The sequence below is a fragment of the Achroia grisella genome, unplaced genomic scaffold (genome assembly GCF_030625045.1).
Source record: "Achroia grisella isolate CSIRO2021 unplaced genomic scaffold, CSIRO_AGI_Agris_v1 utg900, whole genome shotgun sequence".
Classification (NCBI taxonomy): Eukaryota; Metazoa; Arthropoda; class Insecta; order Lepidoptera; family Pyralidae; genus Achroia; species Achroia grisella.
In genome coordinates, this window is record NW_026713059.1 from 6,473,885 (window position 1) to 6,498,749 (window position 24,865).

A 24,865-nucleotide genomic window follows, 5' to 3' on the forward strand; every position below is an offset into this window, starting at 1 on the left:
AAATACACTGTTGAACTTCAAAATAACACGTCATAGGCACTGCCTTAAATGATAAATATTTCCCCCATGAATATTCCAATATAGTGTTTCCAGAATGTCTTCTGTATCTGTAGTTATTCCCTTTGTTGTGTTTATCTCAGGTTTATTTCTCTCTCTTTGTACTTCTGCAGATAAAATGGACATTGCTGAATTAATTATACATGACCATTGTTCAGTATAGCAGAGGTTAGATCATATGAACCATGAGACAACGAGATATATCTGGATTGTTGTGAGTTGGACGTAGTAAACATGGATTGCAGTTTGAAGTCGGTGGCACCATACCCTCTGAAATAAAGTCGAACTTCATCACACTGTGCTTCAAGCGTCACAGTGGAAAGCCTCGAATTAAGTTTTGTTGCGGTTTTTACATATATGCGATCACTTGAGATTCAGTAACTTATATACTCAGTAAATGTTTTATTATACATCTTAAACTACCTATTGATAATCAGATTATGTCCTCCTTTTATTTCACTTGTTTTAGGTATCTAATATAGACAATGTCCTCGGTGATCACCTATTTCTAATATACAACCTAACATCATTACTGATTCATTTTCTTAAAAATATATGTAATATACAGTATGTCTATGGGTTATCTAATACCCATAGTACAAGCTCTCAAGATGAATTACAACCTTCTCAAATCATGTTTTTACTAAACAATTATGAACCCAGATCAACAACAAAATTACAGAAAACGTCATGTACAAACAGTGAACAGATATAAGGATAACAACTCAGAAGAATACTATAATTAATTAATTAATAAATAAAAAATCTAGTAATCTACAATATTTAATTTTCTAATAGGTTTACTCACTCCATCTATTTACTTATGTTTATACTTTTTACATCAGTCATAAGTCAGTCATCATCATACATACAGTTAGATATTTGAAACATGGCTTTTTCTAGATCATTCTCCCAATTTGTCACAGTACAGAACGAAAGATGGATATAAGTTATACCTACCTCAGTCTGTTATTCCATGTGTACTGCATAGCTGAAAAGATAAGGTGAAGAACGACCAAACACAGATTCTACATAACAAAGCAAAAGGAATAAGGTATTAACAACTTATAATTCCGAACTGGTCAGTAGAAATTTATATAGGTTTTTTTACATATAAGGAAGATAGTAATTAACAAATGCTAGTTGGCCATAGCCTAGCCTAGCCTAGCCACTCACATGTTTCCAATTATAATATTAATTACATACATTAGGTTTTTCATCAGCTTTCCATATGTGGTGTAAAAATAATAGCAAAAAATTATGAACTGCATACATATGATTAGAAAAACTGAACCTAAACTCGTCTTAGTACTCAATCTTTTTCCGTAGATGCTGGGATTATGTTTTATTTCAAAATATTTATAATGATGGTAATGATACCTTACAACATAACAATTCAATAGTAGTTGTAATAGTTACAGATTAAGGTCTCCCAGACTAAATGGCATACTGTATTATTCTAATCCCCAGACAATTATTATTTCAATATTTATCAATAGTATACATACTATTTATATCATAGCATAGCACATATCTACATATAATGTATTATACAAAATTCACAGATGTGTCACTGATAAAGCTAGGCTCATGCTTGAGTAGTCCTTCAAATGATGTGTCTCAACCTAGGGTTCCCACCCTTTTCATAATATATAGAATTTTACTGTATTTTAATGAATTGTACTACATGATATAGAAAAATAATTTAGTATTAAATACAGTATTATAATAGCTAATTCAATTATCACACTAATATTAACTGTAACCATGTGGTGTGGAGAACTTTAGACAAAAATGAACTATGTTGATCTGTTATGTAACATTATATTTATGTATTGGTATAACAAAAAGTAAAGGCGAAATATATAAAATAAAAAATAAATGTTTCCCTTTCCCTTTCTTTCTTTCCCTAAATTTATCATAGGCACTCTATATTTATTAACTTAACAAACTAAAATTTATTTCACCTTAATAAAGATAGCAACCCTAGACACATCAAACATGCAAATCAATGTATGACATGCTATGCAATATACAACTTGAGTCATCCTTAAATAACAGTACAGAAATGTTAAACACAAATATTAAATATCTCTAAAGTAATATGCACCTCCCTTTCATCTTAATTCTAATTGGTTAATTAATTAATAATCTATAAATTATGGAAACTTGAATTTACTATAATACTGTATAACTTTTATTGCTATATGCAGATAATTAGTACATATCCACTGTATAAAGTAAAAGCACTATATGCAGTCATTTTTAATTTTTATGCAATCACATGTGTGGCAATAAGAATGTGAAGATACCTATAATATATAATCTTATATTGGTTAATTTTAAAAAAATAATACAGTCAAAACCTAACATTTTTATAGAGAGTGTAGCATCATATAGATAAATTAAATATAAAAAAATATTTATCATATACCTATATGACTCCAGATTTTCCCCTTAGTAAAGTCATCCATTATAATGTTAATGCACTTAGAATGCAATTAATCAACATCAAATATTTTATCTAATCATGTTTAATAACATGTATATAGTAAAAACAATATTTTAAGAGTGACAGTTCATATATTCTAAATTATCACTTGTCTAAAATAATTTTACTGGCTGATGATATTGCTATATCATCTGTTATATGTTATATCACTGCAGGGCCTTATCAGTATTTAGGTACCTAGATAGACAGAATACAGTAGCACAGGATTATCTAACACAAGTTCTATCCCATTCTCTTATGTTTTCAATAAATTATTTTATTCAACACTTTGCTTTATGTTTACTGTTTCCTACTTAATAACATAGATATATTTTAAAGGCAATGTTATTATTACAAAAAAATATCTAAGAGATAACAGGTACAATACCTATAAATACATTTGAAACTGCAACAAAACTTTTTAATATTTTTAATGGTAGGACCACCTACTTACTATATTGCAATGAGACTTCCCACTTAAAAGTGATATTATATTCCTGCTGCATCACTTATATAATATTTGTAGGTATTAATACTGCTCTAATATATATTAAATATTGATGGCTCTGAAACCTCATTGAACTAAGTATAGCACCAAGACTACATGAGTCATAGATTACTAAATACTACTTTCTAATGATAACAAAAATAAGGATTCAATGAGCTTCCATTATCAAATTTGAAAGGAACCTTACCTTGGCGAACACGTTTGTTTCGTGGATATTCACCATCTTCTGCACTTCGTTTCTTTGCAATCAGCGGCTGCACCGCTGAAGTGTTAACATGTGGTTCTTCCGCCATTTCACAATCCCTTGTTACTTGAGTTTCATTATTCTTCGTCCCATGATATCCGTAATAACGATTTGTCGATATGTGAACACTCGGACATTGGCCCATAAATTGATTGGCATCAGAACAAATCGGGGCAGGGCGAGTGGCGTCAAAATTATTTCTAGCATCTTGCATGTTGTATAAATCAAAGTTGCTTGCCGGCATTTTGGATGTTTCGAAATATCAATACGACGAACACACGAACGTTTCTGAGTCTTCTTTCTTTATTTATGATTTTAACGTGTGATGTACGAAAGAGTAATATAGCAATAACCAAAAAACTAAATTAAATAGTGATGACGGAGATGATTAAGCACGGATAAAAAAAAATAGGACGACGTACAACATTAGGCCGACAAGCTCAACGAACTAAATTAAATTATTACTCTGTGTCTGGGTTACCAATTTAAAAACTTTTTGGTTTGTAGCTTCATATTTAGGATAGTCAACCAACGCTAATGAACACATATATTGTGACACTTTTTATGATATAATTACATATATTGTTATCGGTGTGGACTGTGGGTCCTAAAAAACAAGGACATTTAAAAACAAGATCAATCAAGTCTTTAAAAATTTTAAGTATGTTTATGTTAAGTTTAAATAAATAAATTTATTAATAGAAATAGAAATAATCTTTATTCAAATAAACTTAATATAAGCACTTTTGAATAGTCAAGTTTTTTTATTCTACCGCTTATTCGGAATGCAGATTCATCACAAGAAGAATAAGCAAGAAATTTGTGTGTTGCTCTTTTAAATAAATATTGATTTACTTATATTTAATTAACAACAAGGATTAGGCATGTGACAATCAACATTGAAACCGCTACGCACTCAATTTCTGTTCAATCAGATAACATTGTCAGCGCTATCATTGTCAAAAGCAAGAGGCTTTAATAAATTTATTTATTTAAAATTAACACTTTTCTAAAAAGTGAATAGTTAATTTAATTTTCAATATATGTAGTAAAAATCACGTATCTGAATCTGAGGAACCCCCAAAGAGAAGTGAAAATGTTGAATATCCAGGGCGGTAAAATAATTATTAAAAAAAAAGTGAACTTAACATATTGAGAAAAAATAAATTCTAAATTTTATTTCGCATTGCATCCTATTCTGCATATTAACTTTAAATAATATAAACAGATATGTTTTGTAATCCTAGACCGTAATTTGGACGTGTTTGATTTGTAACGCCTTACAAATAATCATGTTGCCTACATTATTTGTTACAAATATTTACAGAAAATTAAGTAGACGGTCACTTGAATTGAAACATTTCCATACGATATCATATAAAATTCCTAGACTAAAAAAGTATCAGGCATACTGTATCGTTAATAAAGTTAATAAAAAATCATGTAGGTTCCTAAATTCGACTAATAGTCTCTATGATAAAAGTAACCAAAATGATGTAGGTGACCTACAGAAAAAAATATTGGAACACTCAGAACCGACATCAAAAAGCTTTATCACACAAAGTACTACCGGGGATATTGTAGTGAAAACTGAAACGGATGCAGAAAAAGTTACAAAATTGACTATTGAGAAGGTACCAACTAGTTCTCCATCAAAACAAACTAATACTCAACCAGGTATGTTTTGGTTACTTAATAATCTACATGCAGTTAATACCCTTTTTAAGAATAGCAAAATTATTACTTCTATTTAAGTGTAGCCCACTTAAATCCACAGGACTAGATGAAAGAGGAAACAGTTCCGCATCCATTCAACAGGCTGTTTAGACATTAATATGTAAAGTCTCAAAGTCTTAACATCTGTATAAATAAAAAACAACAGGATGGTAGTATCTTGTTTTTGTAATTGTCATGATAAAAGTTAGTATGAAAAAATATGAACAATTTGACTTTCTCTCTTTCTAGATTACTAATCTATGCCAATTTCATTACTATTATTAAGAAACTATATATTTAATTAATAATGACAATTGTTTCTTGCAGTTAAGAAAAGATTATTAATTGATTTTTCTGCTTCTTATACTGAGCGGAATTTTATAACACCAATGCGGGCAATGACTGAATATCTTTTGAAACAAACTGACTTAGAGACACTTCCAAAGGTGTTAAGGAGATCACCGTACGAATCAGAGCCTCCAATAACTGTGTACTATAGAAAGGATGTGGAAGCTAAAGCTTTTGAGGTAAGCCGTTTTGTTACTTTATCTGTAATAACATCAACATGAATAGGACATTAAATAAATATAACATTAGCGGAAGTATAGTGCATTGTTTGTTATGTAATGAACACAATATTATCTTTAGGTATGGGGATCAAAGGATGCTTTAGAAAAAGAACTCTTGAGAAGAGAATTGGACAGGCGGAGATATGAGCAAGGTGACTTTGGGGCAGCTAATAAATTTGTAGTTGTATACCAACTGTTATTAAATTCCATGTCATTTTTCTGCAGATGTTTTTACTGTGAAAAGAAGGTTGAGGACCTACAGGAGAGAAATGAGCCACAAGCGACTGAGACCAGAAGTAGAAGAAATGGGTTTAAAAACAAGATCAGGTCGAGTGGTTCTTACTGCTATTGGAATGTAAGTTTCTTGATATGTATGTACTGTACAGAACTATTAAAAATATTAAATTTATAACAGTACTTAATTTTCCAGTTATAACCAAAGATACTTGATTATTTTATTTCACTATAACTCATGTTACAAACATTTTCAGTATACTTTTATTTAATATCTCAACTCAACTCAAAGATCCAATGGGGTGAACTGTTGAAATTTTCATGTAGAGCCTTTTATGATGATGTTCCTCTAATGGATTATTACAATAGCCTATATGTGTATTGCAGAATGCAAGACATTACATATTTAGTTATTATACATACATATTAGACTAGAATTAGTGATTAGAAGTTTACCTACTTATTTTTTTATTTCTAACTTTAAACATGATGACTTCATTCCCTATTTTACCCCTATAGAGTGTTAATCTGTGAGTGCTCGTCAATCCCAGTATCCACTTACATTATATATAATTAATAATTGTATGAAATTTCGGAATTATTTATTATAATTAACTGTGCCATAAATTATTCTATGACAACAACTGTTCAAATAAACCAAGAATAAAGTTACATATAATTTTTTTTATTTCAGAAATGGATGTAATTTTCTATTCAAACTTTGTGCTTGGTTCTATACTGGATCACACAGCTTATTCTCAGAATGCATTCACTCTCTTGCAGACACTGTAAATCAACTAATTTTAGCATATGGAATACATAAATCTGTTCAAGTAAGTATGTCACATTAAAAGAAATTAATATGTCACCTATGTGTATATATATATCACCAAATATTATAAAGTTGTACACTATTATGTGTAATATTTAAAGAAAATTTTATCTAATCATATTTTTTATGTTAATAACTACTTACTACTACTAGTTACTAAAATAATAGTCACAAGTTAGATTTAGCAATTATGTCAACTGCTAGTTTAGTTAAATAATTATTGTGTATATTTATTATACTAGCTGTACCCGCGCCTTCGTCCGCGTAAAATTGTGACCTTGACCAAATAATGAAAAAAATATTTAATGACCTAACCCAATAAAAGCCAAATGAAAAAGTTTCATCCTTCTTGCTTCAAAAATGACACTTCCATGCATAACTAACATACATAACACTTTCAACCCCATGTAACTCTAAATATATATTTGATAAAGCTAGAAGCTAAACTAAAAATGACAATATTTCCATATAAATATTTAACTCTCCTTTAAGTTCTTTACACCCCAATTTTCTTTATTTATATTTAATCAACAGCCTAAAAATCAGTTTCAGGCTTTGAAAATGGTAATATATCCATACAACCTTGCACATACCCTTTCAACCCTTTTCCACATTAAAACATACCCTATACTCATTCTCAGGGTCTAGATTGTGTGTTCCAAATATCATTTAAATCGGTTCAGTAGTTTTGGCGTGTAAGCAAGATCGAGTGTTATAATATTAGTGAGGTATTTAATAAATAAACCCAAAAATCATATTTATTCATATTTAATCACCAACCTAAAATATAAGTCTGAAGCTTCTAGTTTTAAAAATGACGATTGTTACGTACAACATTGCATGTACCCTTTCAACCCCTTGCAATCCTATCGCATTCAAAAGTAGCCTATGTCCTTTCTCAGGATCTAGACTGTGTACCAAATTTCATTTAAATCGGTTCAGTAGTTTTGGCGTCTGAGTGGGACTGACAGACAGTCAGATAAAGTTATTTTCACAGTTATAATATTAGTAAGATATTTAATAAACTAACTCAAAAAGTCAATAAAAAAGTTTCATCATTCTAACTTCAATAACGACGAATTTACATAAAAACCTTCATCCCCTATTTTATTTTATCCCCTTAAGGGTAATTTTTACAAACTTTGAAAGTCATATTCGTTTATATTTAATCAACAGTCTCAAAAATAAGTTTCAAGCTTCTGGCTTCCAAAATGACGAATTTACATAAAACTTTCATCCCCTATTTTATTTTACCCCCTTAAGGGTATTTTTTTACAAACTTTCAATGTTATATTAATTTATATTTAATCAACAGCCTCAAATATCAGTTTCTAGCTTCAAAATAATGAATTTACACAAAAACTTTCATCCCCTATATTATTTTACCCCCTTAAGGGTAATTTTTACAAACTTTGATGGCCTATTTATTTATATGTATTCAACAGCATAAAAAATCAGTTTCTAGCTTCAAAAATGACGAATTTACATAAAAACTTTCACCCTCTATTCTATTGTACACCCCTAATGGTAATTTGTTTACAAACTTAGAATGTCATATTTATTTATATTTAATAAACAGCCTCAGAAATAAGTTTCAAGCTTCTAGCATCAACAATGACGAATTTACATAAAAAAAATATCCCCTAATTTATTAAACCCCTTAAGAGTAAAATTTTTAAAAACTTTATACAGTGACTCACAAAAATGCCCCAATGTTTGACCATTTCGCATTCCATCGCCTGTTATGATATGAGGATACAATTAATAAACCTGAACTGCTAGTATGTGATAGCCCTGCTTCTTGGCTTTCGAATAAGCCGCTACTGATGAATTACTATTGGCTGGCTATGAACTTATGCCACTGTGAAATATAAAAACTATTGGGGCATTTTTGACCGTTTAGGACAATCTCGCGATATATGTGATATTCCGTTCGATCTACCTATCCACTGAAGATAAAAACACTCGAATAGCTAACTGGAAATATATCTACTTCCTCCCTCTCTCATCCAATACTTTTCATACAACTTGCTGACCATGAAGCCTATTTCTCCTGCCCTCAAATCCGAAGTTATCAAGCGAATTAACGAAGGCGTATCCACCCGTAGGGTGGCCCAAGAACTTTCCGTGAGTAAGTCTACTGTTGCTAGGATACGAAAGGAACACTGCGCCGCTGTTGCCCCACCCCCAAAAGGGCGCCCAAGGAAGTTATCAGAGTCCAGTGCCCGATATGTGGTGAGGCTTATCACTTCGGGGGCCATGGATACTGCCGTAGAGGTCCAACGACACCTTACCAATGCCATGGACGTCTCCACAAGTGCCGAAACTATACGTCGGACACTCAAGAAGGCCAAGCTTCGATCTGGTAATAAAATCCGCAAGCCGCTTTTAACGAAGCGTCATCGGCAAATACGGCTAGCATGGGCTAAGATGTACCGCCATTGGACGGTGGAGGATTGGCGTAGGGTCATCTTCTCTGACGAGACGAAGGTCAATCTTGTGGGCTCTGATGGCCGCAAGTGGTGCTGGAAACGACCAGGTAAAACGCTAGAGACCCGCGTCATTGAGTCGACGCTGAAGCATGGCGGAGGAAATATCATGGTATGGGGCTGTATCACTGCCGATGGCCCCGGATTTATTACTAGGATCATTGGAAATATGAACTCGGTGCTCTATCAAGGCATCCTTAAAGAGGAACTTCTCCAGACCATTGAATGGTATGGCTTTGAAAAGTCACGCGTCATCTTTCAGCACGATAATGACCCAAAGCATACAGCTTTGGCGACCCGAAAATGTCTCCGAGACCTGCGTCTAAAGGTTCTGGCATGGCCTCCGCAATCTCCCGACATGAATCCAATCGAGCACATGTGGCAGAAGGTCAAGATTCGTCTTGCAATTGACCCAAGACGACCGAAAAACAAAGACCAGATGTGGGCTAAGTTTCAGAGAATCTGGAATGAGGTAAGCAAGGAAGATTGCAGTAGACTGATCGACAGTATGCCAGAGAGGGTGCAGGCGCTTTTCCGAGCTCGTGGGGGACATACAAAATACTGAAATGAGGAAATAAAATGAGATGTTGTGAAATTTGATCAAACGGTCAAAAATGCCCCAATGCGTTTTTAACTTTGTAATCATTGTAATGTCATAACTAGTTTAGTAATAATCATGCAACTTATATTGTTTAATAGCTCAATGGGAGCACTATTACATAATAAAGTATCAGCTGTGCATCTATTGAATTTATTGAGTTTGACTACTTTTTGTGTCGAGCTACACATCATTGGGGCATTTTTGTGAGTCACTGTATGTCATATTTATTTATATTTAATTAGCAGCGTCAAAAATAAGATTCAAGCTTCTAGCTTCAAAAATGACGATGACATACAATCTTTCAACCCCTTACAACAGTTTTTTCACATTAAAATGTAGCCTATGTCCTTTCTCATGAAATTTGGTACACAGATAGCCTAGAGACTATCTGTGTACCAAATTTCATTGAAATTGGTTCAGTAGTTTTGGCGTGAAAGCGGGACAGACAGACAGACAGACAGAGTTACTTTCGCATTTATAATGTTAGTAAGGATAAGGATTTCACTGATAAATTTTTGATCAGACCCTAGAAGTGGCTCTTTGAAGGTGCTTGTTGTATTTTTTTAATTAGAATATTCTATTAATTCAGATGGCAGATCCAGATCATCCATATGGCTATACAAATATGAGATATGTATCATCACTAATTTCTGGAGTAGGTATCTTCTGTGTAGGGAGTGGACTATCATTCTACCATGGGGTCATGGGAATATTGGATCCACAACCACTTCATGATTTTTATTGGGTAAGTAATCACTATTTTCTGGTTATACTGTTGAAAATATAATATAAATATTGTTTTAAATAATTTTGTTGCAGGCATATTTTGTTCTTGGTGGTGCTGTTGTTTCTGAAGGAGCTACTTTAATGGTTGCTTTAAATGCAATAAGAAAAGGTGCAAAAGAAGCAAATGTGCCCCTTCATGAATACGGTAAATATTTTTTATAACTTAAAATCAGATGATAGATGACAACAGTCCTGAACTACGGTGAATAATAAAAGGGCTTGTTGTTCAGGCGATTTTCCAGGATTTTTTTTTATAACACGGGACAAACGAGCAGGCGGCTCACCTGATGGTAAGTGATTACCGCCGCCCATGACCACCCAGGGGAATTTTAAGTACGTTGTCGGCCTTTTAAAAAGGAATAAGCTCTTTTCTTAAAGGTTTCAATATCGTATCGGTTCGGAAATACCGGGAATGCGGGAAGGGCTAGAAAAGTTTCTAAAAAACCGCACTGTGGAGGACCGCCATTCATCCAGATGATCAGGATGGTATTTTAGTTTCTGGCACGGTGGTACGGTGATGAAACTCAGCAGCTGGTATTAATCCAAACAATTCCTCAGAACACTGCCTGTGTTATATGCGGTAGAAAATGCACAGAGATGCAATATCTCGCCACAAAGCCAATGGGTCGAGTCTGTCACATAGACGTTGGTTACCAACGATTCTGGCTGCTCGGTTCTGAATGCGGTGAAATGGACGTAGCTGGTATTGCGGTGCTCCCGCCCAGAGATGAGAACAGTATTCCATATGCGGCCGGATCTGCGCCGTGTCTGGACCAAGCGATTGGTCGTCATGAAATACCGTCTCACTCTACTGAGCACACCACGCTTTTTTGAGGCTATTTTAGCCTTGTCCTCCAAATGACTGCAAAACTGAACGTCACTGGATATCTCAACGCCAAGGACCTCGAGATTTGCTTCACATCAAGGAGAGTGTTTTGAAACGGAGGAGATACGATAAATGGATTCTTTTTAGCGGATAGACATACCAATCAAATGGTTTGTGAAGAGTAAAATGTTACTGTAAATGAGATACATAGAATTTATTTTGTTTGCTCTTGCAGTTATGCGTAGTTCAGACCCTTCAGTGAATGTCGTGTTGTTGGAAGACACGGCAGCTGTGGCTGGTGTGGTTGTCGCTGCGTCGTGTATGGCAATCTCGCAATATACCGGCAATCCGTTGGCAGATGCTGTGGGCAGTCTTCTAGTTGGCACCGTGTTAGCTGGAGTGGCGTCATTTATAATTCTTAGCAATGTGAATGCCCTGGTGGGGAGGTAATTCATGCATTTATTTTATTAAGTATTTAGAGCAGAGCACATATGAGGACATATATAATAATATCAAAAATTCCGAAATGTGTCAGGAATTCGGTTCTGAATCACATGCTCTTATATATTATCTGTTCATTCTTAAATAAATGTGTTGACAGTTTACAGTACAGTACACGAGTATGAGAGTTTACAGTAATACTACATATATTTTAGCGTGCTTGATGTTTAAGTATAGGTATTCAATTAGTATATTGTAATATAAGAGGAATATTGTCCGTTCCAAACAGACAGTGTCGCGTTTTAGCTTGTAATATTTTGTTTCTTATTAAAAAGGATTATATATAGGCAAATTTAGAAAAAGAAGGTAACAGTATGTAACTTTATATAACAAAAAAAGATAATCAATTACAATTGGAGTACTAATGTGTGGTAATCGGAAAGCTCTATAAGATCTAAATTAAACCATATAAAACAGGTCGATCCCGCAAGAGCAACTTGATGAAATAAATAGTGTATTGGAGAGAGACTTCATGATTCGAGCCATACATGACGTCAAGGGTATAGATATAGGCAGTAACCTCATTAGATATAAGGTATGAAAATTATTTTTGCGTATCATATGATATATGTATAATGTGATGTACTAACATTTAAAATTTTTACTTATACTTATTTTACCGTGATCAAATATATAGTTTTTATATATAATTTTCTGCAATTGTACATACTTATCTCACAAATGGCTTGACAGATTTGAACGTGGTTTTTACTGCTGCATTTCTATGCCACTCATATGAGCTTGGGGGCACTGGGAGTTTTTAATAATAATTATATATTTTTTTGTACTAATCTTAAATCACTATTTTGTGTTCTTTTTAGGCTGAAGTTGATTTTGATGGAAGAGCACTCACAAGATCATATTTAGAAAAACATGACTTAAATGCCTTGTTGGAGGTAAGAAAAACGTCACATATAAGCAATGAAATTATATTTTTTCTTGTCACTACTATTATTTGTTTTTCATAGATTATTTCTAATAAAATAAATAATATCTCCTTTTCAGGATATGAGAAAAATTGAAACCATAGATGATGTAGAAGCATTCTTATTGAAACATGGTGAAAACATTGTTGATATGTTAGGTGGAGAAATTGATAGAATAGAATTAAAACTTAGGGTAAGTTACAATAAGTACCCATATTGGTTAGTTTTACATTGAATTTAAATATTTCTAAAATTAATGTTCTCATTTCACATTTTTCAGAAAAAGTTTCCACAAATTCGGCACTGCGATCTGGAGATACTTTAAAAATCTGGACCAAATAGAATGCAAACACAAGATCGCTTATGTTTGTTTTTAAGACAAACTACACCCCTAATCTCTGGTGTCATTTTATAATATGAATTGACTATTTACTCCATTTCCATTGAATTGTAAATTGTCCTAAACATATTTTTGAATGATGTTCTATTCACTATTTAAGTTTGTTTTATACCAGTACAAGTACTCATTAAGCGAACAGCGCCTAAATAGGATTGTGCTTATTGTGCAGGTAATATTTGCTTACAAGGTCATTAAAACCTGACTTCAAACATAGTGTACGTGCACTTTTAAAGAAAATCATGATCATAATGCTTAAATTGTAATTATCTTAATTTAGTCAATGGTTAGATATTATAAATGTCAATTTTTTTATTTAGACTAAACATTTGCAGTTCTAAATTGTTCCCAGTAAATTAACTGCGATTTAATTTTTCAAAATAATCTCAAAGTATAATATTTATTTTGAGCGATAACCTCCGAGCGTTTTTAATAAGTGAACTAATATTGACAATTATTTATTGACTAAAATGTTGACGTGTAATAAATAATAATATTGGAGTCGATTATAAAGTGCCATTCCTTAAATTAATAACTAAAAGCAAAATTTAAGTTATAAATAATATAAATACATTTTAAAATTTTACATTTAGATATAAATTTGGAGAATGGCGTTCAAGAAGTTAGCGCAATTGTGAAGCAAATTTGTGATTTTTAAAGTATATTATGATGAAATGTTGAAAATATGAGTTAGTTTTTCATGGTAGTAGATAGGAATAAGTTGTTGATACATATATTTAATAAAATAATGAGAAACAAAATAATTATAGTGCTTCACACATTGCAGCCTGTGAATAAATAGTTAAAGCAGATCTAATTTTGTTTTTGTTCTTTTTGGCGTCTATTTACTGAATATTTTATAATATAAAATATTTACTACTGCTGATAATTTGATCAGCTGACAGAAAATACATATTCTAATGGAAAAAAGTCATGTCAAAATATAAGAAATCTATATATTAAAATAAAATATACAGGAATAAATTCTATTACTTTGTTTCTCATATGTAAGAACGATTATTATGTTCAAGAACATAACCTACGCAGGTGCAAAGGTATATCACAATATGGGCAACTAAATTTAATAAAACCAATTTTTATTACTTATTATGTACCCACTTTTAAATTTATGTAAAAAATTATATAATGATAATTTATTTAAACTACGAGTTTTTTTAAATATAACTAAATTTCCTATCTCCATAAAACGTTTTTCTGTGATTTAGTTGTATATAATGTTATGAAGTATATATTTAGGTAAATTAAGCATAGACACAGGAAAAATAATATTTATAAGTTCTGGATATTAATAAAGTTTTATTGATTAAACATTTGTTTAACTTATTTGCGGTTCTTATGTACAATAGACATAAATCCCTACTGAAGATATCTCCCTCGGTGGTGACACATCACTAGCTGGTGGTATTTATGTGAGGTTCGACTAGATACACATGGTCGTACCAAGAATGGAGAATGATTGTTATTGAAACAAAATCCCTTTATTATGGATATTTAAGTTACAACAATTGAGAGAAAAACAATAAGGACAGGCCTCCTGATAGGATATTTCTTCAGTATACTATCCAAACTATTAATATTGAGCATGGGCTATGTTCAAAATTTATAAGCTTCAGTGTCGTAGGGATTATGTATGCCTTTCAGACCTGAATTATTTTTTTACATCTGATGGATTTGGTAAATGCCATGTGTCTAAAGTATAATAAGGAGAAAACAAATTGCCTTAAAATTTTGAAAACAAATTAGGAGTACTAAATAGATTAGTTTGTAAGTGAACAAATGAATACAATCGTTTTCAATCAGAAATTATAAAATTGTTTTAAATGATATCTTATGTCTACGATTGTGCACGCCACTTTTGAAAGGGTTATGCGATTCAAAGTATCAAAATGCGTTCGTCATACGAATACACCGGGTATTAACAGGCGAACAGTATTTTTTACAGTATGGTACATAAATAAAATGCCTTACTAGAAAATACTATCGGAATTACAGTTTAATTGGTATAATAAATAACATTATTTTAAAATAATTTTCAACAATATACTGTTATAACTATAATAAAATACTATTAAATTTAAAGCAGTTTAATTTTGTCAATATATAAATATGTATGAATGTATGATTGGTACTTTAAATACTATTCTTATAAACTGGTTTAATGAAGAACAGTAACAAAATCTTTAGGATAGTTTATTATATAAAGAAAAAATACCTTTAATGTAGCTTGAATTGTAGCTTTACTGTTGAAATTTATCATCAAATTGTTTGTTATGTAGTTGTGTTGTTCTTTGCGTTGTAATATGGCTTATTTTCCTAATATTTAATATATTACAATGAATTTGCAATTCTATTATGAAAAAAATATTTTCAGGATAAATAACTTCACACTATATTTTATATGAATAACCAACAGGTTGACTAAGAAGTAATTACTTTATAAACAAAGCAGATTATATAACTGAAGTCTTACTTTTAAACCAATACCTGTTATTACATAATCATTATAATAAAATACAACATAAAGAGCATATTTATCATCTGCTCCAAGATTTATAGTTGGGAAGGATTTGATGTGGTATTATAATTTATGACAGAATTAGGAAAACATAATTAACTTCATATTACAATTTAAAGTTTCTTTAAAATTTATGGTGTAAAAATAAAAAAGGTGTAAAATTTGCAAATGCATAAATGGAATTTAGAGTGTTTACAGAGTCATTTATCACAGCTCGTTATGAAATGTAGGTGAAACAACTTATTGGAAAGTGTTAATATTGAAAGTACTGCTGTACTATTAACGTAAAATTAATTAAATAACAACCATATTATACATGAAAATAAGTTAATATAAGACAATAATGCCAATTATATAAAATAAAGATTTAAATGGCCGGTTTAGTTTGTGGTAGGCATAAATTGTAATGAGCAGCTTTATTCCAAAAATCTGATTTTTTCCAACCACACCACCCTTTGTTAATAACTACACTGAGATCTTCAGCTCCTGTGTAATGTGGATCCAAGATTAGATATCTTATCTCGGTTGTAACAGAGTTATATTCGACACCTAAGATTGTATGCGCCAACACTCCGCCACCTATGACGACAGAATTGCATAAAAACTTATAATCATAAATAATTAACTTATTTGTAAATACACATAAGAGTGAAAAACTACAAGTTTGTTTGTAACCTGTTTTCAAGTTTAAAGTGTGATGTGTGTGAAATTACAGGATATGGAGACAAAAAATCTCCGTACCTAGTAATAGCCTACACTAGAACTAAAAACTTTAAAGAAAAATTTGTGCAGGACACAACAATCTCAATCTGAAAATCATCAATGATTTTATTGCGAAGATTCATCCATGTAAGTATGACAAATTCAGATAGGCTATTTACGAACATTATATATTTGTAGACTCCTTTACCACAAAACGTATTTGTAATTTTTTATTGATACTCACCTATCATAATAGGGCTGCCTTGTGTTTGAAAATGGTGAACAAGTTCAGGCGCGTAACTCTGCAATTCTGCCCCTGTATTTGCAAATATAATTCTCGATTGCACACCAAGAAGTGATTCTAAGCAAAACATGACTTCTGTAGATCCTATCCACTGTTTTGAACCTATAAACGATGAGGGCTTATCTCCAATATTAACAAGGCACTGCTGTATTTCTTTGTGAGTAGGTACTTCCACAGTTGTATATCCTTGATATCTGAAATAAGAAACCATCTTTAGAATTGTAGTAAGAAATTCTCATTTTGAAAATTTACTCATTTATATTGATATTAAAAACATGTTAGCAAATAAAAAGAGAAATATGGACATAAATACAGTTTTTAATTTTTTTTCTTATGAGTTTTGATGCAAATACTTTGTCATTTGCTATCATTTTTTTAAATTTATACTTTTTTTATTATTGTTAACTCTACATTTTGACGGTAAAAATGTATAAAGGAAAAATTGCTGTCATAGTGTTAAAAGCATGCGAGGACTTAGTCCATGTTTCTTGTTACCAAGGCCTATAGTCTAAATGTTAAATTGTTTTCGTTTAATAATTAATAGAAAGTCTTGTATATAAAAATATTTTTTAATACCTGAACCATGAAAAAATCGTTTGCATTGAACGATAAGCACAACCCCATCCATCGTCATTGAAATTATCTTGCATATAGTGATAGTAAGCATATCGCCCTCGTACTAATGAAATAGTAGTTACATCAGGTTTTACTTGCGTATGAACTATTGCTTCGTGGGGATTCAATAACCGGCCTCCACTATTGTTCGAATATGCATTACCTCTACGAAATATAGGTTTAGTAACTGCTAATCCTAACTGTTCGTGAAGTAAACGCCTCTCTTTTTCTGTAACAGTTTTACAACAAATTTCACCCATTGTTCATAAATGATATTGCATTCTCTTAATTTGAATTCTGTTTTAGAATATACTCACCCATACTTTCATCTGGTATCCCCCTAGGCACTATCTTTGTAATGAAGTGACCAATTTCCTGTGGCAAATAATGAAAGGTCTCTGGTAGACGAAGGCCAGCACCATCCCCAATACCCTCTTGGCCTATTAATATAAAGAAAACATAATTTTAAAAAATTGCCTTTCATTTTATTTAGTTAAGGATACATAAGAGGAATCATATATGATCTGATTCTAATATATATTAAAATCAGGAACAGAGTTTAATATATATATTCTGCTAAGGGTGATCCAAAGTAATTTTTATAAAATCTTATCCATATTTCTACTGTTATAATCATATATAGTATTTTAATATGTATAAAATAATTGTTAAACATTACTAAATATGTATATACATATGTAAATAAATAAATTACAAACCTAGTTGCTCAAGTAGAACACTTTCCAAAAGTCTGAGTGAACGACAGGCTGCTTCTACTAATACTGTGTACAAGTCCAGCAATTTTGTATTGCGGTGTATTATAGCCAATGTATCTACTCGCAATGGCATACTGATACAGAATGCAGCTAAAAATTAAAAAATCACTTTGTGCATTATAAATGTGCTTATTTTGTATTGATTTTTTTATGTTTTATCCAATAAAATGTTACTTACGTTTACGTTGTGTTGTCATCATTTTAACAGCCGTTTTAACAAGTTTATCTGATAATATGTCCTTTGTTGATTTCATTACTAAGTTTACAGGTACTATTTCCTGTAAAATTTTAGAAGTTTTATATCATTCCAAGAGGTATTGTTTAAGTGTGTTAATAAATTATTCAATAAATATGAAAAATGTTAATATAGGCAAACTGATATCTGTACATTGATACTACATTCACAAATATATGTTATAGCTATGAAATTAATTTATTTTGAAAAAAAATGCATAAAATGGTGTAAATTTTATATTGGAGTATAACAGACTAGTGACTTAAAGGGGTTTCTTTTTGTCTGTTATATTTTAAAATAATAATATTCAGTATGAACTCATTACAAATGATAAGTGGAATAATATTTATACATACAATAACATTAGTATTATGTCTTTTCTTTCTAGACGGCTGTTCAGGACTCATGGAATCAATCAATTCACCAATTGTAGCATCAGAACTTGTTCCAGTCAAGCCAACATCTGATGCTACACCAAATAAGTAAACTGGTGTTCCATCAATGTGAAATGAAACTTGACCAGATGCAATCTGTAATTATTTAAAATACATTCCACTTATTAGCACACATTTTTTTATTACATTATATTTTCAGAAATATCTTCAAAAAAATCTAGATCTTAAAAAACTAGATAGTTTTCAACATTCGAAATATTCAATATTTTAAAGATGAACCTAAGATCTACTATGTTATGTTACATTTAGAGAATACTTGCATCAAGGTGTAATTATCTCTATTCATTCCTATAAATATTATTTAACTTATCTATTCCAAACAAACAAATCTGAATTCTTCTTTCAAATCATCATTCCTAATGTTAGCTAATAAGATAACCAAATCCATATTTAAAAATTAGTGCAATTGGTCAATTTGAAATATATATATATATATTATTATGAAAACAGACTGTCAGAAAAGAAGAAAGTTATAGTAATTGCTTAGATATCTTTCTAAATCTGTCAAAGACTAGAAAAGGAACATTTATTAAAATTAAAAGAGATAACAGCATTTATGAATAAAGGAATACATATACATTCATAAAAAATATTATTTATATTAATTTTGTTTAATTACCTTTTTTCTCTTATTTTGCATTACATTTTTGACTCCCGAAATAGCTGCCTCACAACTTAATGGTACCACAGTATTCAATCGCACATGAAGAAATTGTTTCCACATTTCTTCTGCAGATAATACCTCATATGTTGTCTCTTCAAATTTATCATGTACCAAGAAGTGGGCTTTCAAATTTTTTGTCTTGTTTATATTGATTACTAATGGGTTATCGGTAATATCTACCTCCTGGAAATTATTATGTAAAATGACAAGAAAAACTTTTTGCTTATTGTTACTTTATGGAAAAAATACATGAGATAGAAAATTGGTAACTATTATATCAGAAGTGATCTATCAACATTACTTAATATATATATATTCTGTATATAATTCATCTGCTTGTTACGTAACTTCATTTAAATACATGTGTGGGTGTAATTTAATGGGTTTCTGGACGGTTTAAAAACACAATTATTTTACAAATGTACCGGGTACATTTGTAAAATAATTCATTGATTACTTTATTATTAGTACTTATTATATTTAATAAAATGTATTTGTATGGATTGAATTAAACAAATGCAAATATAGTACTTCGCTTGCGTGTTGAGTGGTTATGGTAGAGTTGATTAGATTTGATGATGTGAACTTGTTTATATTGCATATTGCCACAGAAAGTAATTATAAATATATAGTATACATGCCTGTAGTATGTCTTTTAGTGGTAGATCCATTGATAGACTTTCACCGAATTTTACGACTCCACATAATTCAATTTCCGCAGGCAAGTTTAACAGCAATTGTTGGAATGTATTTTTGTCATTTTCATATAATTCTATACTCAGTCCGACGACGAGTAATGTGCCATCGTACATTAGCCCATATAGACATCCTATACTTTCGTCTGTGTCTATGTTAGACAATCTCTGTAATTATTAAACAAATACTAATTTAGTTATCTTAATTGAGAAACACAAAAATAATCGTTTATAATGTGTCCTTTTTGGTGTTGTATAAAGGTTATAACATGCATATTGTACATTACATCTGAAATTTAATTTAGCAGTTCATAGATGGTAAAATTTATATAATATATGATTTGTTTTTACAATTTTATTTATGTACAATTAGTAAGTAAATATATAAGTTTACCTCAGTAACATAGCTCGATATTTTGAGACGTGGTGACATTTTAAATAAATGTTGCACTATGAAAAAAGGATTACTTACTGTTTGTTTGGTTCAGTCGTAACTTATAGATTAAATCGAACATAAGGCGTAGTGATTACTGGATCAAAGAATAAATATATTTATAATACAATGGCGCCCTCTATAGGGATGAAATAGCAGTTTGCACTGATCGATCTTTAATTATAATTCACAATGCAAATTATACATTCTTTATTGCTGCACTTTGAAAGTTTATTTAAGTAAGTCAGTTCAGTAGTTTCAATGTGCCCACTTATTAAATAAAACATTTATTTATTGAAATTTTACCCCATCTCCTACCTCAGTTAACCTATTATTTAATTGAAACTATTTTATCTGAATCGACTAGAAACAGTTTCAAACTGTGCTGAGAATACATAATAGAATAAATATTTTGAATTTAGGACCATTGAAAGAAATTAATAAAAAGTTATTTTTAGTTTAGTTTTTTTCCCTGTCTGGATGGATCCTTATTTTAGTATTAGTTTTGCTGAAAAATTTGACCCTAATATAGTTATCTATAACTAGCATTTACGATGATTATGTGTTAAGATGCCGCAACGAAACATATCAATAAGAAATATTTAACTGTAAGACAAGCTAGTCTCCACAGAGGGCAGACAGACTGAGATACAAATTTCGCCTTTTTCAAAACATTAAAACATTGGTTGAAATACATCTATTAATGTTATCTTTATGAAGATGTCTACGTATTCTGACGCATGGCGCAATATAACTTGTTCTGGTGAACATTAGAAATTTTTTGAAATGGAGTCTAGTAGCATATTATGGAGACTATTACATCAGGTTCGGACCTCTTGCTCAGAAAGTTATAAATTCTTGATATGTATCTAACACTTCAGGAGACAGAGTATACAAAATTGTATCTTGATATAAACAATATAAAGCTTAGAATAAAGTTTATTATAATTCTTCAAAACTTCATACCTATTTCATAATTTTTAATACATGTGTCAATAACTTTTTCAACAAGTTTTGCTCTATGTTTAGCTATTTTCAATGCTTCATCCTGACATTCTACTGAAGGATTACTACCACCAAATTTTTGTGTTCCACATAGTAGACCATTTTTACAACACACTATAAAATTGGCGCCATTTCCACCACAGGTATCTTCTTCATATGCTGATGGGTCCATTAGTAACTTATCACTGTAAATAGAATTTTTGCAATTAATACAAAATATATACATTAAATGACGAATATCACTAATTACTGTATTAAAAATAAATTAAGGACAAGAATTAAGGAAAATAAATTAAGTAGTTTGGTATATATTATTTATTATCTAAAATATTCGGTGACTTTACTGTTATTAGTATCATAAACCGCACAAACCTGTCTGAAGTCTTGTAAACAACAAAACTAGTTGCTACAGGTATTCCATGTACTTTTAAAGGTGTTCTATTATTTTCATCCACACTAATTTCTGCAGTTTCACTATCATATGTCACAGTGGGAAGAGTTACTAAAAAAATTGTCAATGTAAAAATTAAACCCATAAAACGAGCTTCAAAAACAATGTTAATAAGATATCTATTTTATATATATATAGTAGGTATATATTTTAGGTCTGATTGTCTTTTACTGACAATATGTTTTAATACATTTTTAGGATTAAATAACAATTTTATGTTACCCAAAGATATATTACATTTGGCATTAAAGGAACATACTTACATGTTTTTAAACTTGCCATCATTGCAATAATACAGGCATCAACCAAACTGCCATCATTGTCCAAACACACTATGTCACAGTATAATACCCACGCCAGTTTGTCTGGTACTATACAAAGATCTTTTAAGTCAACAGATTTCGAGTTATTAATTATATCAGATACTAGATAATTTGTGACCTGGGCATGATCTGAAGGGGGACCTGGTTTATTTTTTGTTGAGCAAAGTGCTGGTAATTCAACATTAGTAACTATAAATCCTTGATTAGGCTCTTCAGCTTTTGGTGTTGCTAATTCCTGAAATAATATAATACCAGCTAGAAAATGTAAAAAAGTAAAGTTACCCAAAATTGTAAAGAGAATAAATAAAAAGTCCAGTTACTAATTTAATTCCGCAAACAATAGTTGTGTTTCCACATTTGACTACTGAAGAAGCATCTGCTGTATCCAATGAATTAAGATTCAATTTAATATTCCGCTGTTCATTGAATTGTCGTCCGTCTGGTCTAATATTTCGAGAAACATAATCGTTAAAATATTTTTGTGGGTGTATTAATCTGAAATAAAAAATAAAATTATTTAAAACATTTGAATGAATATAAAATATAGTATGTATTTCAATTAATAATGGACCTGTAAATATCTGTCATTTTAGGTGATTGCAGGTATATATGTATATAATAATTACTATACTCTGTTCAAAACTAAGTTATAACAAACTAAATTTTATACAATTAAATATTAAGGTAAGTATAGATAGGTTATAAACACAAACGAATTAGTAATGCTAATCTGTATTACAAACAAATAATTAATTTATTTATAGAAAATCGACCAAATTACAACTTAGAAACTATGAAAAACTGATTAAATCTAAAATAGAAAATGTGAGATAATACATTTAAATAGTCAATGTTATGAAATTTTTTTTCGGTTCATTTATTCTTTAGAGGAAAAGCAAAGGGAACTTTGCCCATACAGCCAAAAGTCATAGAGTACTTTGCAAAGTTATGATAGACAGTTTTACTACTTTTTTTTAGGCTTATTCATCATCTTCGAAAGGCAAAGGGAACTGTGTTTGTCCCGTCCATACTGCCATATTTTATTAAAAATACTGACTTCACATACCGTCATGACATTGACAATTTAGACATTTCATGCTATGACGTCCTTGACGTAACATAAAATAATGTTCTTTTTCATGTCTGTTTTCTGAAACACAGTCGGAGGTTTGTTTATGTTTAAAATAATCCATTAAAATCTTTAACATGACTGATTAAATTTAAACCGTCTTATCAATTTTATTGCCTATAGTGCTTAAAAATACTATTATTATAGTTATTTACGGTCCTTTAAATTATATTATTTCAGAACACAATGGCTAAACCTAAAGGAGAGCGGAAAGGCAAATCTGCCATCAATGAAGTTGTGACTCGTGAATACACAGTAAATTTACACAAACGTCTTCATGGTGTTGGTTTTAAGAAACGTGCTCCACGGGCCATCAAGGAAATTAGGAAGTTCGCTGAAAAGCAAATGGGTACTCCCGATGTTCGAGTTGATACTCGTTTAAACAAATACCTCTGGTCAAAGGGTGTCAGGTAATTAATAAAATATTTTGAAAATTTTGTAAGTTTGTTTAATGACAGTTTACTTATATATTGATACTTCATTAATGATGGAGTAGTTTGCGATAATATAACCTCTATCAATCAAAAACTTAAAGTAACCGTTCATTATTTTTCTTTCACTAAAACATTGAAATAAGTGTTGTAATGGACAATGCTAATTTTTTAATTATGTTAGTGATTAGTGATCCTATTTGAATAGTGAACACCAGTGAAAGGTGTAGGGAAAAACAGTAAAAATATTATGTCAACTTTATTTCTAGTTTAGTTAGATCTGTGTGTATCTAAGTCTTATTTATTTTAATATTATTGATAACTACTATTTAATAATCAATATATTAAACCTTTGTAACTTATAGAATCTGTAGCTTGTATCTGTACCTTTCAGGAATGTTCCATTCAGAGTCAGAGTTCGATTGTCAAGAAGGCGTAATGATGATGAGGATTCTGCCCATAAACTGTTCACACTTGTGACTTATGTACCGGTTGCCTCTATTAAAGGCTTGCAAACAGAAAATGTTGATGCTAGCCAAGAATAAACTTTTAAATTAAGCATGACTTTTATTTGTTATTCAGTAATACTTTTTCTTTCTATATACTGTAAAATTAAGAAATAATTCTACTCACAGTCTGTGGTATATATAACAATGAATTTTAGTGACTGTATAGAATAAATGCTAGAAAGCGAACTAGCGACTTATGCAATGGCAGTTCAAAAGAACACCATGTAGTTTTTCGGAGGTAAAAATATCACACCCCCTCTTCCCTCTCACCTCTTCCATGCCTCTGGACTGTCTACAAAAATTTTTCCATGTAAAAAAGTATGGGCAAGTATGTCTTGAGGTTTTCTGGATAGAGATACGCAGTTTCGTTTTAGTGTTTGCCTCTTCTCTCTGATTGATATGATGATAGATACTATCAGCACATA

At 30.8% G+C, this 24,865-nt stretch overlaps 5 protein-coding genes across 6 annotated transcripts; 2 read left to right on the forward strand and 3 right to left on the reverse strand.

The window, feature by feature from the left end:
- Nucleotides 1–30: 30 nt before the first annotated feature.
- Nucleotides 31–3,761, reverse strand: LOC131853427 (uncharacterized). 2 transcript variants are annotated; one of them, XM_059204311.1, is made up of 2 exons: nt 3,244–3,761; nt 31–164 (listed from the first exon to the last, which is right to left on the reverse strand). In XM_059204311.1, exons 1-2 carry the CDS (start codon nt 3,542–3,544, stop codon nt 31–33), a joined length of 435 nt encoding a protein of 144 aa, XP_059060294.1. In that variant the 5' UTR covers nt 3,545–3,761. The 2 variants fall into 2 exon arrangements, with proteins under 2 accessions (XP_059060294.1, XP_059060295.1); XM_059204312.1 differs by having other exon boundaries at nt 71–327; nt 3,244–3,760.
- A 664-nt stretch (nt 3,762–4,425) lies between these two features.
- LOC131853178 (proton-coupled zinc antiporter SLC30A9, mitochondrial) lies at nt 4,426–14,574 on the forward strand. Its single transcript, XM_059204005.1, has 12 exons — nt 4,426–4,977; nt 5,344–5,543; nt 5,665–5,737; nt 5,811–5,940; nt 6,514–6,652; nt 10,331–10,486; nt 10,561–10,672; nt 11,589–11,799; nt 12,272–12,389; nt 12,676–12,750; nt 12,860–12,973; nt 13,061–14,574. Exons 1-12 carry the CDS (start codon nt 4,593–4,595, stop codon nt 13,103–13,105), a joined length of 1,758 nt encoding a protein of 585 aa, XP_059059988.1. The 5' UTR covers nt 4,426–4,592; the 3' UTR covers nt 13,106–14,574.
- Nucleotides 14,575–14,592: 18 nt separating this feature from the next.
- Nucleotides 14,593–20,602, reverse strand: LOC131853179 (probable Ufm1-specific protease 2). Its single transcript, XM_059204007.1, has 10 exons — nt 20,554–20,602; nt 20,106–20,327; nt 19,420–19,647; nt 18,702–18,875; nt 18,289–18,388; nt 18,054–18,200; nt 17,652–17,774; nt 17,296–17,563; nt 16,660–16,913; nt 14,593–16,292 (listed from the first exon to the last, which is right to left on the reverse strand). Exons 1-10 carry the CDS (start codon nt 20,590–20,592, stop codon nt 16,081–16,083), a joined length of 1,767 nt encoding a protein of 588 aa, XP_059059990.1. The 5' UTR covers nt 20,593–20,602; the 3' UTR covers nt 14,593–16,080.
- Nucleotides 20,603–21,523: 921 nt separating this feature from the next.
- Nucleotides 21,524–23,188, reverse strand: LOC131853337 (exosome complex component RRP43-like). The gene is made up of 5 exons (XM_059204203.1): nt 22,943–23,188; nt 22,692–22,866; nt 22,312–22,606; nt 21,970–22,099; nt 21,524–21,782 (listed from the first exon to the last, which is right to left on the reverse strand). Exons 1-5 carry the CDS (start codon nt 22,957–22,959, stop codon nt 21,545–21,547), a joined length of 855 nt encoding a protein of 284 aa, XP_059060186.1. The 5' UTR covers nt 22,960–23,188; the 3' UTR covers nt 21,524–21,544.
- A 243-nt stretch (nt 23,189–23,431) lies between these two features.
- LOC131853242 (large ribosomal subunit protein eL31) lies at nt 23,432–24,489 on the forward strand. The gene is made up of 3 exons (XM_059204083.1): nt 23,432–23,538; nt 23,681–23,910; nt 24,326–24,489. The coding sequence occupies exons 2-3, from the start codon at nt 23,687–23,689 to the stop codon at nt 24,474–24,476; spliced, it is 375 nt and encodes a 124-aa protein (XP_059060066.1). The 5' UTR covers nt 23,432–23,538; nt 23,681–23,686; the 3' UTR covers nt 24,477–24,489.
- The last annotated feature ends 376 nt before the right edge of the window (nt 24,490–24,865 follow it).